A 17,482-nucleotide genomic window follows, 5' to 3' on the forward strand; every position below is an offset into this window, starting at 1 on the left:
CACAAACCCGAGCAAACGATAAGCTGGTAAAAGTCTCCTAAGGACGACAGTAGAGTTGTTGGTACAATCTGATCGTCCAACGAATTTTAGCGAGTCTGGTGTGTTTGAGTGGCCTTTTAATGTTTTTATTCACTTGTTCAGATTTTGATTGAGGGGAGCACAAAAAAATGTTTTTTATTCTGCATTTATTTCAAATAAGTAATAAATGTGTCATATTCCTGGGTTTCATGGTTCAATGACGACCTAGAGCAGACAGGAGGAAATCTCGTATCGTACAAATTCATGATGAGATAACGGAGTTGTATTACATGGCTGTGAGATATTTATATCGCATTCGCCAATCAGGAAGTGAGGTACCGGCGACACCACTAGAAAGTCTATTAGCCGGACATACGTGGTTTGGTATTTTACTAACTTGCAAGCAGCCTGGAAGGATAAAATTTCCCTAACCAAATCTTTTGGACGGGTACACAGTGTGCATCTATGCGGTGTGTGTAGGGCGGTGGTGTTGGAATTGTTTCAACAGCGAAGTTGGGTGATGGTTAGAGGGGAGTGGGAGGGAAGTAAGAATGTCGACACAAGAGTTATAGTTAGATGGAAAAAATCGTGTTTATCCTGAGTTTGCCCCGGTGACACATTAAGATTTAAGCCCATAACATGGTGATAAGAAAGTATTTTACCTCTGTACTGCCGGTCAAAATCATAACATTATAAAAAAGAAAAAAAAGGTGTTCATGACAGGAATACGGCAGCCGAGAACGGAGACGCGTAGCGCCAAAAAGATCACGTGATCTGGGTACCTCCTCCCCTTACCACACATACCCTGTCCACCCACCCGCAGCCACCCCACTCACACGCCACGCGGCGCGGCAGTCGACAACTGCGTGTTTTACGGTCGCAGATCGAAGCGCGATAAGAGAGAGAAAGAGTGGGGGAGAGTTTAGGGAGGGATCGGATCACCCATTTTCTGTCGTCAGCAGCAGTTCAGAAGACAAAGCTCCACACGGCACGACTGCAAGCCGAGGGTTAGGTATGTGTCGTGTTCTAGCCTTCACTGTTCCCGTCTTGTTTTGTTTTCTGCGTCGAGTAGGCGGCAACCCCACGACTTGTGGTGCACAGGTAGGTGGAATCTTGACTTCTGACTTGTCAGAAAATAGCAAAGACGAGAAACTTTCGATGCAACTATTGCAGAACAGTATAGGCGTGGACCTGAATGACATCCATGTTTTGTGAGTAGACAACGAAAGATCAAACGGGAAAGGGTTTGAGGGGAGGGGAGATGGACAACATATCTACCCAAAAAAGTTCTAGTCTAAGGTCACCGACTTCTGGTGAACGTGGGTACCCGGGTGGCACATATACCCACCAGACACATCAAAGTCGCTCGCTGACGAAAGATTGGGCTACGTTGTTGTTTGTTATCGGACGAGAGTAACAACATGCTATCACAACATATGGCATAACTACAGTTCTCAAGACTTGCTGTCGTTGTTGTGCGGGTTACCAAACTGAATCTGCATCGAAACGATCTTGTTTTCTTAGCTCCTCAGACGCCTTCAAAACAGTGTTTGAAAAAAAAAAATCAAAAGAAGGAAGGTGTGTGTGCAGCGACCCTAAAGGTGGAGGGGCCTACCAACAAGGATTTTGCATAATCAAGCTCTTCGGAAGCATATCCCGCAGTGCCCTGGGTTTTATCCCCACTCTTACAAATACCCATTATGCCTGTTATGAGCATGTGCTTTCATTTTCTTCTTTAAACCCATTCGATGATCCCGATATTCAGGACATACGACTGTGAAATTCGCCATGGAAGTTCGGTGTGCAAAGATCCTAGAAAGAATGCACAACCTTGAAGTTGACGCATGAAAGGGTGGATCGAGGTGGTGGGTGGTTGAGCCTGGCTTCTGGGTGACAGAATAACAAGACGACAGCTGCAGGTGGAGTGAGAATGGTTATTGCTTCGTACTCATGGATCGAAGTTATTTACGGCAAGGGCTATCAACTTTATCGCCGATGAGAGATCGAATTCGTAGGTGATGTTTCATTCTGTTAACGTGTTTCATCTGTGTCGAGTCTGAGTACAGAACGGCCTGGAAATGCTGTCCAACCTTCCAGGAGGACCGAGAGACTTTACCAGATTTCAGACTGGAACTTATTAAGGGTGTCAAGAGCTAAGACGAGAAAAGACATGGCTTCCAGAGTAGACTCCCAGGTTGGTTCGTCCATTAGGAGGAGGCACCAAGATTCCGGTGGCTATTAGAGCTGTGGCGGTTCCTCCGATGGTCTCCAATGCCAACAGGAGAGATCGACTAAAAAGACAGAATGTGGCAGCCTTGTCGGCCCCAGAACCACTGACCCTAAACGGTCCAGCCCCTGAAGATGGACTTGTGGGCGCGAACACGGCACGAAGTACATCCCTGGCAACAACCAGAAGTCAGGTAAGTAAAGCTAAATTAATGGTGTTCATCTCTAACAGGTTAACTATACGAAGCTAAATCTCATTGATTTTATTTTTAAAACATTCAAGCAGCTTAGTTTAGTGATAATATCTTGAAGAAGTTTATTGTAGAAGATGAAGTACAAACAAAAATCCGCTTGTTAAATAATCACTTTAAGTTAGTACATTAAGTTAGTTTATGTTATCTTTGGTCATGAGCAAACAGCCAGCTTCATTTTCTCTAAAACACTAAAAGTCCGACAGGCATGGTCTCAGGAACTCAAAAGAATGAAGAAAAAAAATGTCACAAGCCTCGGCTGAGTTGCTCTTTCTGGGAGCAAGACTTGCAAAGTACGAGGAGGGAGAGAAAATTCGAAGAATTTTTTTAATAGAATTTTTGCATCCTGTTACAGTTCTTTCAGGCTGAAGTTCAAGAATAGTTCTGTCGGTTGTTTTTGCCAGTCACATTTATGCGTCCTTCCTGTTCTTTGCATGACAGCAGGCTACCTCGTTCTTCTACTTCAGTTCCTATTCTCACTGTTTTTCGTTTTTGTTTCCCTGTCTAGCCAAAACAGTATCAGAAGTATTACTCTCATTTAGCTTAAAAATACTGTTTGCAGACCATAACCGAGTCATCTGATCACAATTTATACGAACACATGAAAATACACTACATCAACCTCAGACTAACGGTATGTTGCTCAGTACTTCGAAAGTTTGTTTTTCTCTCTCTCTAGTGCATGGTCTGCATTATCGAAAACCTTCGGAAATCGTGGACTCCGTAAAACGAAGCAACATAAATAATTCAACTTATGAGTTTAGTGCTTCGCATGTGTGGCTGGGACTTTTCTCAGACCGCTTAGACTAGAGCTTTGTGTTGGTCTTAAGTGTGAAGCTTGCTCCATCTTGAAACTAATGTCCTGCAACTCTTAGTGTTGCCCAATTTCCAATTCAAAATCCAAAGCCTTAATTTAATTATGCATGACATATTGACAAAATAGGGTATCCGTGAAGGTGTCTTAAGTGATTAGTTGAAAATACTCAGATAATCTGCTTGCAGACTTACAGATATTTTACAGATGTCTGAAGTGTCTGAAGCGTTTGGGTGGAAACTGAAATGGTCAACAAGAGTCGCAGTACAAACGCAATTTGGTCTTTTTATATTTCGATCCTGAAAAAAAAGAGATTGGAACTAATTGACTAGGTGGACTTGCTGGTTATGGTGGTTATGGCCTTTTAGAAGGGGTGTGTGAAGGGGTGGGGGAAATGTGCACTGAAACTATTGCAAAAGTGTGTGTGTGTGGTGTGAATGGGGGGGGATGTTGGGGAATGGGGGGAAAAGTGTTCATTTTGTTGTAATGACATGAACTTGAGGATGGCTGCTCTTTAAATATTTTCTTCTGTATGTGGCTAAAGACTTTGGTGATGGTTGTACGAGTAGGATCTTGTGTGTGTGTGTGTGGTTATATATCTAGATCAGACCTGGGCAAACGCCGGCCCGCGGGCCGGATCCGGCCCGCCTCCTGTCTCTGACCGGCCCGCCCGCTGGCCGCCCACCAGTAAATATACTATATATACAGTATTGGTAAAACTGAGTTAACTATATTAGTCCGGCCCTCTAGAACCATCCCAGTTTCTCATCCGGCCCCTTGGGAAAATTAATTGCCCACCCCTGATCTAGATGATGTGTAGTGAAATTGTATGCATATCATTTATAGAGCTTCTTGTGCATGTGTTTATAGAATAGAAATCGGTTGTTTCTTTTATATGGGATTCTTTTTTAAAATATGTAACTATATACTATAGATGGATCTTTAGTCAAGGAGATCTTAGGCACAGCACAAGGCCTTTCCCTCCGGATTATTGTACAATTTGCACATATCTCTTTACACAGAGCAGGGTGCTTTCGTGCCTACGTGTGATTGAGAGCAACAGCTTACTCGTCTGTGCCTCAAACATGCCACAGTTCTCAAGGACTTTAAGCCCCATATCTTTGTGTTAAATAAGTATAATACTTAATGGAGAAGTTATATGTAATCAGTGATTATTACCCAGCAACGCTGAAGGACCGCTAGCCATGAGCTCCCCTGTCATACCTGATCTGCATGACTTCTACTTGTGTGTGTGTGTACGTGCGTGTGTGTGCGTGTGTGTGTGTGTTTAGGCTAATCCACCATGTTGCCAGGTTCCTAACAAATCATCTTGAGCTTGTGTAGCTTAGATACGCAGAGACTAAATTTGGTCAGAGGTGCGTACACGTACGTACATACGCACGCAAGTGCACACACAATAAAAACAATGAACAAGTACATCATACATGTATACATGCTAAATAGTAATCTCGCATTATTGTCTGTTTGTGACAAAAGATAAATAATCGACACATAACGAAATATTCTAGTTGTGATAGTCTACCAGATCGTTACAAATTCGACAGTTCTCTCTCTCTCTTTCCCTTTCTGTCTTTCCCTGTGTGTGTGTGTTTTACATATTATGCTTCCACATACACAGCGCGGATTACTTTGAAGTTCCGCTACCCACGGGTGTAACACTAGGCGACCACAGATCAAATGCTTTCAGGGGCGTGGACCTCCTTGCAAAGGCTTCGAAAGAAAGAATTCCCTTCGAGTGAAAAGATTACTTTTTTCACGCAAGAAAGCAAATCAGTATGATTTACTCTATGAACCGGCAGCAAGCCTACTATATGCATGGAAGTGAATCTAGTAGCAAGGAGGGAAAAGCAACAAGGACAAGACCTTGTTAAAGCGTCTCTGGGAGTTGAGTAAAGGGACTTTGTGTTTCTTTGTACCTGTCCGATCCCGGGGATCGCGAAGGTATTTGTTTTTGTGCTTACACTGTACTAACGAGCAACCTGATCACTATAAATTAAACATGATTGAAACAGGTGTTGTTAGCATGTAAAGATCTTTCGTGAAATGTTTGGTCAGGTTTGGCAAAGTTGTATGAAAAGGTCACAGGGAAGGAATAGTTTCAGGACGAACTTTCAGGCCATTGGAACCTCGGTCAATATACTAAGTCCCAACTTGTTTGCCAACTCATTTCCAATGAACGTGTCAGTACAACTGGACTTTAGGATACTTCTGAAAACCCAGAGAAATTACCTTAAGATACAATAAGTTTCATGGAGACGTATAAACAAATTCTTTCAGAATACTTATTTAAGTAATGTTGTACGTCCAAAGTTGAAGTTCATTTTGTAAAAGACGTGAGCTCAAAGAAACGACTCAAGTGACTGAAATCTGAACCTCTCTTTTATCCCTGTATAAATACAAGGACGCGAAAACTCCGTTACCCTGGAAACGAACCATAGCAAGCACACGCATTATGTAATCCGCGAAACTCGATCTTGACGGCCGCCTCTTTGTGCTTGGTTAATAAAACATTGCTCAAACAGAATCAGCTCTGACTGTTTAGAGAGGATGAGCCACTTTACAGGTCTGACCTGGATGTAAGCTCTTCTGCATCGATTGCACAACAGAGCAATGCTGTTCTTCTGAATGAAATGATTCATCGAAAATGTTTAGAATTATTTTCACACGATGACTCAATGACATGATAACACATAATATATGTAGAGGTTATTTTACTCCCTACCTTTATGTTGCTGCCCAACACACCTGAAGTTCCGGTTACAATTGTGTGAAATGTCGATTGGGTCGATCAGAAATGTTTAAGCACAACATGTTAATTGAAAAAGCAAGAATAAGTTTTTTTCTTCGACTTGTGTGTGGGTTGTTTACAGAGTTATTTCGTTATTGTGATGTGCCATTATAGTAAAATCCAGCAAAAGTAGGAAAGCGCAATAAGGACATCTAATAAAACTGCCCTATCTAGATGTACTTAATAATAAAATTATCAAAAACAATATCAATATCGCTTGACTTGTTTCTCCTTCAACAACATTACACACACACACACACAAATAATATACAATCATGAATTGTTAATTGTGAATCGCTATCCAATTATTGAACATGCAGTGTTCAAATGTGATGAATAGAACGTGCTGACTCATTCTGAATGAATTTGAACATTCATGTGCGATAGGAGGATGTTGCTATTTTCACACACAAATACACAAACGCACAGACTTCCTTCCTCTCTCCCGCCCACGCACACATAAAGCCAAGTCCTCCTGAGAAGACAAACACTTGCTTAATATAGAGACAGCAATAAATAACCACTTGTTTTAGAGAAATCATTTCAGTTCGATTGGGAAATTGGACGAGGGGATGGAGGATCAGACGGCGCCATTATCACTTCCCTCCAGACACATCAGCGCCGAGAATCTACAAATAGCTCACGTCTCCATGGCAACTCGCACAGCGGTCTCTTAATGTGTCCAGCTCTTGCATCAAGGTCCTTTCTGTCCATCTTCACACTATGCAACTGCTCCCTCTCCAGACTCTGTGTGATTAGGTTAATATCCTACCGTCATACCTTCGATTTTCTTTCACGTCACGTGATGGTGATGGATGAATGTAAACATGTCCATCAAAGGTGCCTGTTACCATCAGCTTGTCTCATCCCTGGGGAATCCACACAGCAGCACCTGACAACGAACGAGAAGAATCCACCAGTGGGACTTCATGAGAATCTTTTTTGTTCACTCTCTGCATGAAGAGGGATTAAAAGCATCTAAACATACATACTCATACAAAACAACAACAATAACAAAAATAATAATGAACACATGCAGATAATTATCATTTGTAATGATAAATATTTAAGAAATTCTGTGGATGGGAGCTGGTGAAGGAAAGTACACACATTAGATTGTTTGTTGACCGCCAACATATAGCAACAGAAATTAGTGTTGGCAAGTCTCTTGAGCCTCAGACTCCGTATACAAGAAGTTAATTAAAAAGTTGAAAGCAATTTTTGCAAGAGATGATTGGAGGTTTGGAAGGACAAGGCTGTTTGTGCGTTGAAACATCATGAACGAAATACGCTCAAATGCATTTAATTAATTCTTTTTCTTATCTCACAACTTCCATAACACATACCCACCGCCAATTCCTCCACCTCGAATGGAACAAAAATAAAAAAGAAAGCCCCAAGCTGCACTTTATTTTAGCTGTCGCCAAAGGGGGTTAAGCCAAAAAGCTATTTATTTATGTATTTATGTGAGAAATGAAAGAACTGGATGATGGGTAGATTATGCTTGACGTTCGTGTAATATAGGGTTAGTAAATTAATTATCGACTAGCTAAAATGGATTACAGGATGTAGACATAGTACCAAAGTGATCGTTCACTTGGTCTAACCAGTTATGATATTCTAGTGACATCTGGCTTTTGTTGAATTGATGCGAGTTCTGGTTCGCTGCTCTCTCTTTCTGTCTACCTAATCCTTTATTTTTTCTTCCCTCCTTTCAGCCTTTATTCCATTTTCACCAGCTCCTTTCTTTATTCGTCCTTTCCCTACCATCTCAGATTAACAGGTGCTAAGTTCCTCAGAATGGCTTGAAATCACTCTGTCTTCCTTTGTCAGGTGTCTCGCTTCTAATTCAAATTTATGAATCGCTTATGTGACAGCACAAAGAGGACGAATTTTACCCGCACATACAGAGCTTCCTAGGCAAAAAGGATTTGAAAGGAACCCTCGCTTTAGTGTTGGTGCAGGAAGTGCAAAACTTTCTGATTTAAAAACTATCCTGGATACTGGACATGAAGAGCACAATAGTTGGAGCATTGTCTTACCATTCAAATTTTAAGTCTGTCATTGTTTGGCTTAACACTTGAGAAATATCATCAGCACACAAGGTTGTACTATCTTTAATATTTTTAGTGGAAATTATTTTGTCAATGTTATATGCTAGTCTAGTTCAGTCATAAATGTCACTACGTGTGTCTTACTCGGGGCTGTGTTTGTTTTTTTTCACTACCTGTACAAGTCTGACCCAGTATTTGCTTCAGGGTACCCCTCTGTGTTTGTGGTTTTTAAGTTTCCTACAAGACACAGTCCATGGCTAGTACACCACTCTATCGGCCTACTTATATAACCGAACTTGGAAGCTGAATGCAAATAAAGAAGTCTCCAAACTTGGGGGTGGGGTGGTTGAGTGGGTGGGAGAGCAAACAGGTGTGTAGGTCACGACAGTTCAGTATTCTCCCACGAACCCGAGTTCCAGATGACTAAGCACACAAAGGTGGAACCCACCATTTGCTTTGTGGCTGGTACAATTGTCAGGCATGAGGTTCATCAACGTGATCTCTAGTTAATACCCCCAGCAGGTAGACAGGTGTAAGACGAGCAGAAGCCTCCAGCACCCGAGTTTTGTTATTTTATTTTGTTCTTGCAAAACACTTTAGGCTGCCTTTGATGTTGCAGTAATACACGATATAAATCATTTTTTTACAGGGAAAGAGGTATGTTCATTTTAACTGCTGATATTGGCTTTAAAATCCATTAAATGTTATAGCTAGTCCGGCTCTTTTTCCCTTTTTTTCAGATGGCCATAGATGAGTTGACAATTGTTCGTCGACACATTAAGTGTAATGGGGATTGTTCGCGGCCTGGGAAACTCCCCCTGCCTGCCTACTAGGATATAAGATGTATCAAGGAAGGGTTAGGGACAAAAGGAAAGCTGTGCACTCTACAAGCTTTGGTTTAGACATGGTGAACCACTTACAAACACTGTTTAACGTGATAGGCACTGTCCCTACTTACACAAAGCTGACATAATCGTTTAGCACGCCAGACAGGTATTCTTACCTGAGCCTCTCTATCAAATCCAGAATGTGCTTTCGTGTAGTAGTAAGTACTAGGCCCATGCTAGTAACACTGTTTTTATTAATTTATTTACTGTTTTACACTGATGTCGATCTCGTTGCATGCTGTCATATTGTATTTTTTTTTTAATTATTATTCACCGTGGCGTCAGCGCTGAATCCCTGGCTGAGACATCGAACTGTTCGAACTCAGTTCAGTCTCTGATGGTTGAGGTTTTCTTTTTGGTCGGTGCTTAACTCGGTCTTTTGTTAGTCTGATTTATGTGCCGGCACGCCAGTCTCGCTTTCATTTCGAGTCCAGAGTGAAACCCGGGGCGAAGCGGCTTGGTCTTTGAAGTGTAGGAACCATCAATTAGTGACCACGGTACACGTGCCGCATGCTGCGCTCATTAATTAAAACGATCGCGGACACTAAACAGGAAGGGAAGAGCGCTTGAGAATTGTCTTTTACTTGGAGTTCAGGTCTGGCATGAAACACGAAGTCAACAGAATATATGATGCGAAAAAAAGATTAATATAGTTTGGGTTTTTTTCAAAATGATGAGATTTCTTTGCGAAATTAATGAAATGTAGTATGTGTTATATACGTGTGTGTGTTTGTAGGTGTATGTAGTGCATGTTTAGACACTAGCGGTAAAGTTAAAAGATATGGTGTGTTGTCTCTGCTTACTTCGTGCTACAAGACCTTTATTTATATAATTTTGTCGGATATTCCTGACAGGTTTCTTATGAAAGCCGCTATTGTTACCTCTGGGGAGGTGTACAGCTAGGTCAGAGCCACTTAAACTTATTATTTTCTTTCTTCCATGACCAAAAAATCCTCACCTTCAAAACAATACATGCTATCACAAGCCTGAAAGCGTGTTCTGTGTCACACCCTCTTTTCATTTTTTTCTGCTTTGTTTTTAGCAAACAATAGGAAAACATACATATTACAGTTTCTCTGTGTGTCTAGGCTCTTGTAAATGGAGTTAAAAATTATCACCCTCCTCCTGCAACGTGGAACGAGATTAATATTATTTTGAGTCTCCATTGTGCTGTAGTTGCTCTCTTGCCAGTGTTGTTAAAAAAATCGAATGCACCCAGAATAACCCCGTTAGAAGGATTTACTGTACTATATTTTACAAACATAAAATGTTAAAAAAAAAAAAAAAATCCCATTTAAATGTTAGCTTAGCTTATCTCAAGTAGCTTTCAGACTCACGACTGTAACAGATCATTCTGTAACACCGCCTGTTAGAGAAAGTACCCGTGTTGAGAAAGGCTTTTGTTGATCTCCTTGCACTTGCCGTTCAGTTTGCTTGTTTTTTTTTATTTTAATGACTGCTTAATTACACCTTATTTTTTAAATGCAGCCCAAGCTCCAGCCCTCTACCATTGTAAGTCAGATCGATAATTTTTAGTACCATTCGTAAGGTATTTACACCTACCACAAGAGCTAAATAAAATTCAAAGAAAGAAAAAAAAAAAGAGAAAGGGAATAATTTTAGTTTAGAAAAATATTGTAAGAGATATTTGAATTGTTGATTACTGTAACTATCCCTAAAGTAACAATGTAATAAGGCCATAGCGATTATATGTTGTATTATTGAAGACTGATCTGCACTGACAAAAACTGTGACAAAGGACTCAGGGTGGGTGGGGAGTAAGGAGTGAATTACATTAACAGCAGAAAGGTGCTTATATCTACCTTCATCTTTTTTCTGCCTGAAGTCCTGTCTTGTTAGCTTTACCGAAAAAGGTTACCCGAGACGAAAAAATTAATTGACGTGGTGGTAAAGGAACCGTGTACACTGCTCTGTCTACCCCAGGGTACACAAACCCGTTTTTGTGTATTGTCCTCACATTCATGGCTTTTATGTCTTCCGGTGAGGCGGTCCCAGAAAAATCATCGAAATTTCTTGTGTTGGGGATGTCTGTATATGCTGTCTGGCAATAAAAGTGTAGTTAACAGCAGGAAACATATTTTTAATATTTGTAAGGGTTTATACTATATTTTATCTGCATTATGTTATTGATTATTTCAGCAGATCGTTTCGTGATGTTATCGTTTGAAGTGGCACGGAAACACGAGAATACAAGAATGTCAACTCTCTCTCTCTCTCTCACACACACACACATTGTCACATGCGCTCATGCAAATGGGACAAATCATAAGCAACATTTATATAGCGCTTTTTGAAAATTATTTGTTAAGAGCTTTTCAAAAATAAGACAAACTACAAGCAGATGAATCCTGAATAAACAGAAGTGCAAATTCCACAACATACAGTTTGACAGAGGCAAGGATCGAACGCATCCTGCAGACTATACTTTCCCCTCTTTACCCAAAAATGACCATGAACTGCTTCGGCAGCCCCTCCCTCTGTCCCCCAGGACCTTGGCCCACACACAACTGGTATAAAAGTTATGTCGACAAATTTCCATCACAGCTTGGACGCATAATTTATCGCTCTGTATTTCTTTCTCTCCCTTTACCCTTTATGGACGTACGCACACACGCATGCACGCACAGAGAAAGCAAACACCTTCCAGCAATCTGTTTTCCCTCGGTTCGGAAGCCAGTGAAGGGAGCAAAAGCTCGACGCTCGTTATCCAAGGTACTTAAGCCGTGCCCTACCTCAATATACTTTAAACGCGGTTAAAGAGTCGGCTGACACTTTTTGTTGAGGGGTGGGAGTGGAAAGGGAGCAAAGGTTATAAGGAATGGGAGGGACAGGAACTTAAACACAAATGTAACTTGGGGAGGAATGCTGCGGTCACCCCGACCCAATAAAAGCCTCTGGCTTTACCTTGCGCGATCAATATTGGTGACTTTTGCAGTGTGAATAATGAATTAAACGACCTCGTCTGCTATTCTGTAGTGTGAGGAAATATAACAGTGACTAAAGGTCGTTCTCAATCGATGACGACTTGCCCCAACTCTGTGCTGAGGAGAAAAAAAGAAAAAAAAAAAAAGATGGCGTGTACGGCTTTATCACAGTTCCCGGACAGTCCGCTAGCAGGACTTCTACTGTGACGTCAAGGGACCAGAATAACAAACGCGCGGGCTATGTTTATGCGATAATTGCCTACCATTAACATAGGTAAACACTAATAAATCCCCGCATAATTCTAAGCCTCGCAGTACGAGGTAGAAAAAGGAGAGGTGCCATAGTCTGTGGATTCGATGAAGCTTGTCTGGACCTGTAACTGGGAAACTCGCTCTTTCCTACATAAGTTGTGGTTACCCACCTTTTTTTTTTTTTGCCGGGAACGTTAATAAGATGGCAGGGCTTTGCTTTCCTTGTCCCGTAAACCAAGGTGAATCACTGACAGACCACTGCCTCTTAAGCCACAGAAACAGGACCCGTTAGCTATTTTCATTGACCTAATGGGGAAAAAATCAAACTTTTTTCCTTTTTTTAATGTCTGTTTTCAAGCTTCTCACTAATTTATTGCTGTCTTATTATAAGAAGAAATCAAGTTAAAGTATAAAAACACAGCACCGTGGAATTAATTAGCGAGATTAGAAAATAAAATTATGGAATTGTAAGCCTTCACAAAATTGAATTGTCTTTGCAGAATCCGCCAATGTCCCTGGCCGTCAGGGCTGGCTTGCAGCGCGTGTACCTGGAGGGCATGGATTTCATGAAGGCCAGGGTCAAGGACGTGCTGGACGACCTTAAACACCTGCAGTGCGAGTACTACAGCGCGATGCAGCCAAACGAAGAAGAGTTCGAAGCCTACCTGAAAAGTTTGCGACAGGCACCTCCTGCGGGCCAACGCGCAGCTGCGGAAACGTTCTCAGCAGCTGGAAGTCATCGACAGCGAGACGCGGCTCGTCTCTCTTCTGAATCAGCTGCGCGAGCTCGGCAGCGGCGACGATGGTGAAGAGGACGGCAACAACGACGTCGATCACGAGTGCGTCGCTTTTTTGACGGAGTTCTGGGGGAAGCTCAAATCAGCCTTCGAGAGCCTGCGAGCCGTGGTGACTAAGTTCCAGGCCAACGTCCTGAATCGCCTGAAGCTGAACTACATCAGCTACAATGACACCGACATCCACCTTGACGTATGTATACAGTACACGGGGGATATTTCAGAGTACATGAAGCAGATCGAGCAGATCCTCACTAATGCGCAGATACTGCTGAAGAGCTTCGACAGTGGAGTCCACCAGGACCTCTTCCAGAAGACACCCTTCGCCGAGCTCATCCTGCTGAGCTGCGATCTGAAGGCCTTCCCGCTGCTGCGGTTCGTCGGCGACGTGTGCTACAAGATGGACTGCATGTGCGACCTGGCGTACCAGTGGTTGAAAAGGGACGAGCAGTTTATGCACGAGATTCACGATTTCATTCGGCAGACGAGGACCATGACCCGCAAGAGAGAAGAGGATTTGAGGTTAGCCACCTTTAGTTCTTGCCACTCTTCGTCTTTTTTTTTCTCTCATTCCTTCGAGCATATCTACCTGCATGTTTATCCGATTCAAATCATTCACCAATAACTAAAATTAAGTCTGTGGCAAGGAACTCGAATCTTAGAGAACAAAAGAAAAAAAAAAAAAAAAGCGGTAGACGAACAAATGGGTAAAATACTTCAGAGACAGTAAATAAACAAAATTAAAGTCTGATAAATGGTATCGGCAGGTCGCAGAAAGAGAAGCAAAAGAAGTACGAGAAGAGCCTGAAGGCTGCCACCATCTTGCTGAAGAACAACCGCGAGAAGCTGCACAAGATCGAGGCCGAGCTGTACGTGCTGGAGCAGCAGCTGAACGACAGCGAGCACGAGCGCCGCGTGCGTCACGACGAGATGCAGCAGAAGGAGAGCATGGCGGACTTCCTCAAGCTGACTTTGGCCAACACCAAGCGCAACTACAACCTGCAGACCAAGCGCTCGCGACTTGTACAACAGGTTGGCCTGTCCAGTGTGTGTGTGTCAGTTTGTGTGTTGGTGTGGGTGTGTGGTGAGTTGGTGTGTGTGTGTAGGAAGAGAAGGGGAGTAGGGCGGGGTGAGAGTGTGCGCCTCTGTAAATGCGGTTAGGTACGTGTATATATATGTCAGGAGCTAGAACATGTGTTTGCTGATTCCGAACGTATGATTGCAACTATGTTTGTTCTCATCTGTTAGTCTGTGTGCCACTATTCCTTAGCCTATCCTTCTTGTTATCTATTTTCACAACATTAATTTTCCAAACCTCAAAGTAGCGTACAGGGGTTTAGGGAACCGTCTGACCTTTTATACTTTAAGATTAATTCACATTTAATTTTATATCCTGTCATCTGCCAGGTAAAGGAGCTGAAAGAGCTGCTGGGAGCCATGGAGAAAGACCTGCTTGCCATACAAGATGAGATTCACGTCAAATCAGAGGAGAAGGTTCGCCTCTCGGTTAAGGTCGAAAACGGGGAAAAGTCATACGAAGCCCTGCGCAGCGACGCGGACCGAATCTCCGACAGTCTGGAGGAGCTGGAGTCCGAGGTGACGTCCTTGTCCGGGCAGCTGCTGCAGCTGGAGATCATCCACCACCTGAAGACGAGCCCCGAGAAGGTGGAGGAAATCTACGATCGGCCATCGACAGTGAAGCTGGCGCCGTCTCTCAAAGAGAAAATTAAAGAGAGGAAGAGACACGTTCTACCGAAGCCTTAGCGTCCGTTGAGAGTGAGGTGCAGGGATGAGGGCACTGAAACCACAAACTTTCATGGGAGGATATATAGCTGTCTGCCTCCCGAACTTATTCCGAGGTTCCAAGTAGCTTGGCGCGAAGCTTAAGGCCCTTCCGTTTGTACTATGCGCATGCTCAGTTGCCTATCTACCTGGTATTTATTGTTTATAATCTACAGTTTGTTTTAAAAGGAAATTTATAAAAACAAATTCACATGAAAAGAAGGAAAAATCTGTTTATGGACAATCACAGTGCAGTTAGCGTTGGCCGGATCAGCCAAAGCTCTTGGGCAAACGAGAATGGAAATGGTTAGTTTCTCGCTCCCGCTCTCAGACTATATATATATATCTGGACTGCTTGCCGACGAAGTTTCCTCTTCTAAATCGAGGCCAAAGCATAAATTCACTTCCGGGCGTCACGCGCATGCTCACACCGTTTCCAAAACTGATGACTGATGGAAACATATCTTCAAAGTGACGAAGACAATGAGTGCATGGTTTGTTGATGAGAGCACCAGAGTGCACTATTTCATTTCCGGGTGAGCAAATGTTAATTAATAATCAGAATAGAGGAGGATGAAGCTGTACATAATACATTCGTTTTCACTTTTGATGAGACTGAAACAGTCGTTTTGTAATTGTGTGTCCAGCGGTCCAGTATAAGTCAAAACCCTCAGATTTAACCAACAGGGATTTAAGACGGATTTTTAGGAGGCGAGGGTTTGAAATAAATAAGTAAAGGAGAGCGCCTAGAAAATCGAAACGCGAGTCTCTCTCTTTTTTTCTCTCTCTCACGAGAGAGAGGGAGGAAAGCATTAAAATACAATATAATGTGAGTTCAGTCACGCTGACAGAGCTGAAGGGTTGGGGGAGAAGACGTGTGAATGTGTGCACTCAACCGTGATTTATGTCAGCGTAGTGTTAGTAGTTATTAAAAAAAAAAAGTTTGGCGTTTGAGGATAAATTGACCTTGACTTGGCACTCATGTAGGAATGGTTAATATTGTTTGTTACTTTTTTCCTAAATGAAATGAATATGGTGAAAATAATTTATGGATAATTAATACATGTGTACCTTTGCTAATTTATTAACAAAAAACTCCAGAGCGCAATAGTTGTGGGAAATAGCGTGCAGTGGGGAAGGCTGAGAGAATGGCATTTGCAAATTTCCTGTGATGAAGTCTTGGACTCGGAACTCAATATTTGTGGAAGTCTTCGATTTGATTGTCTTGCTCAATGTTGCAGGCCTATTTATTTTAATTGTTTATCAGTTGCACCTTACGTATACATAATATCATTCTGTTGTCAGATCTTTTAAGTAATTTTTTTATGATTGCTGGAGTTTAAAAGTTCAAAAGAACTTACAAAAGGAACTTTTTATTACTTCGTTTCATTCTACAGCGTCAAGCACAAAATAAAAAGAAAATGTCGCTATAACTTCCGCCTGAGCCCCTCTTAGCGGATTGATTGTTCGAGAAGGTAACCTAATGAAGAACACACAATTAAGACAATTTTATACATAAAACACTTTTATCACGTGGAAATGCTTGAATTTCCGGCATGGTCTTATTCATGTAATCAGTAAAAAGCAAAGCAAAACAAAAAAAAAAAAAAAACAAAAAAAAAAAAAAACAAAAAAAAAAAAACAAAAAAAAAAAAAAACAAAACAACGATGCAGTGGATACATTTATTCTTGTTTTAGAATTCTTGTTTCCGAAAATTGTAATGTTTTAAAGTTGTGAAATAAGAAAATAGTACCTCCATGTATTTATAGCTTTTTTTTTAAAAAAAAAACTGCAGAAATGAACAAAATTGAAAAACAAATGTTTAAATGATAATAGCTGTTTTATTTTTGTAGACAAAGAACTCGATAATCACCGAGTGCTTGCATCAGTCGGTTCAACGATCCGTGTAAATGCTTCACAACAAAGCTTTGCGCGAATCATGTTGCATGTCGGCTTCTACGGAAAACATTATTTTACAATGAATTCAATGACTTGTTCAATTTAATGTAGAGACGAAAAGCTTGCAACCGCTGTTACCTCGCAACCTTTTGATGGTGACCGTAATGGTGTTTAATGAGTCATCGGAATTTCTTGTTTGAGTTTCTTTTCGAGTGTGTAAGCGTATTACTGAGATGTGGTTTGCATGTGCATGAGTGGAAAGTGCAGCGCTGGAGCACTGTGACCCAGGTAACCAAAGATTGAGTCGGCAGGGACCGTTCTGCTAAACAGTTTAAAGCTTCATTTCCCAGCAGGCGTGTAAGTTCATGCGCATGTCTGTTACGCATCCGTGAATGAAAGAAAGAGCTTTTTATTATATTTACATTTCTATTGTTCGCGTTGATAAAATCTGGGATAACACACGCAATTTATTGAGACCACTTTTCTAAAGAAAAAATAAGCAAAAAACATGGAGCTTATATTCTCTTCCAATCGTTCTCAAATCTGTCATACTGACCCTTTCACAATTGGCTTTAATAGTATACAACTATACATCATTCGTTTTCGATTAGTCTGATGTATGCATCGACTTTTTTAACAACAGCAATATTTACTGTCCGTTTGGCGAACAAAAGCGATGTTTAACTTTTCTTTTTTTTTTTTTTATTGAGACTATTCTGGGCTTGTTCATCAGAAACGGACATTATTTTT

The 17,482-nt window shown here is 41.6% G+C and overlaps 1 protein-coding gene across 1 annotated transcript; it reads left to right on the top strand.

The window, feature by feature from the left end:
- Positions 1-682: 682 nt before the first annotated feature.
- LOC112560508 lies at positions 683-16,432 on the top strand. The gene is given in 5 exon segments (XM_025232411.1): positions 683-2,438; positions 12,757-12,930; positions 12,932-13,572; positions 13,818-14,082; positions 14,458-16,432. Coding segments are annotated over 5 exon segments (1,596 nt in total). The 5' UTR covers positions 683-2,279; the 3' UTR covers positions 14,815-16,432.
- Positions 16,433-17,482: the final 1,050 nt, after the last annotated feature.

Source organism: Pomacea canaliculata, linkage group LG3 (genome assembly GCF_003073045.1).
Source record: "Pomacea canaliculata isolate SZHN2017 linkage group LG3, ASM307304v1, whole genome shotgun sequence".
Taxonomy (NCBI): domain Eukaryota; kingdom Metazoa; phylum Mollusca; class Gastropoda; order Architaenioglossa; family Ampullariidae; genus Pomacea; species Pomacea canaliculata.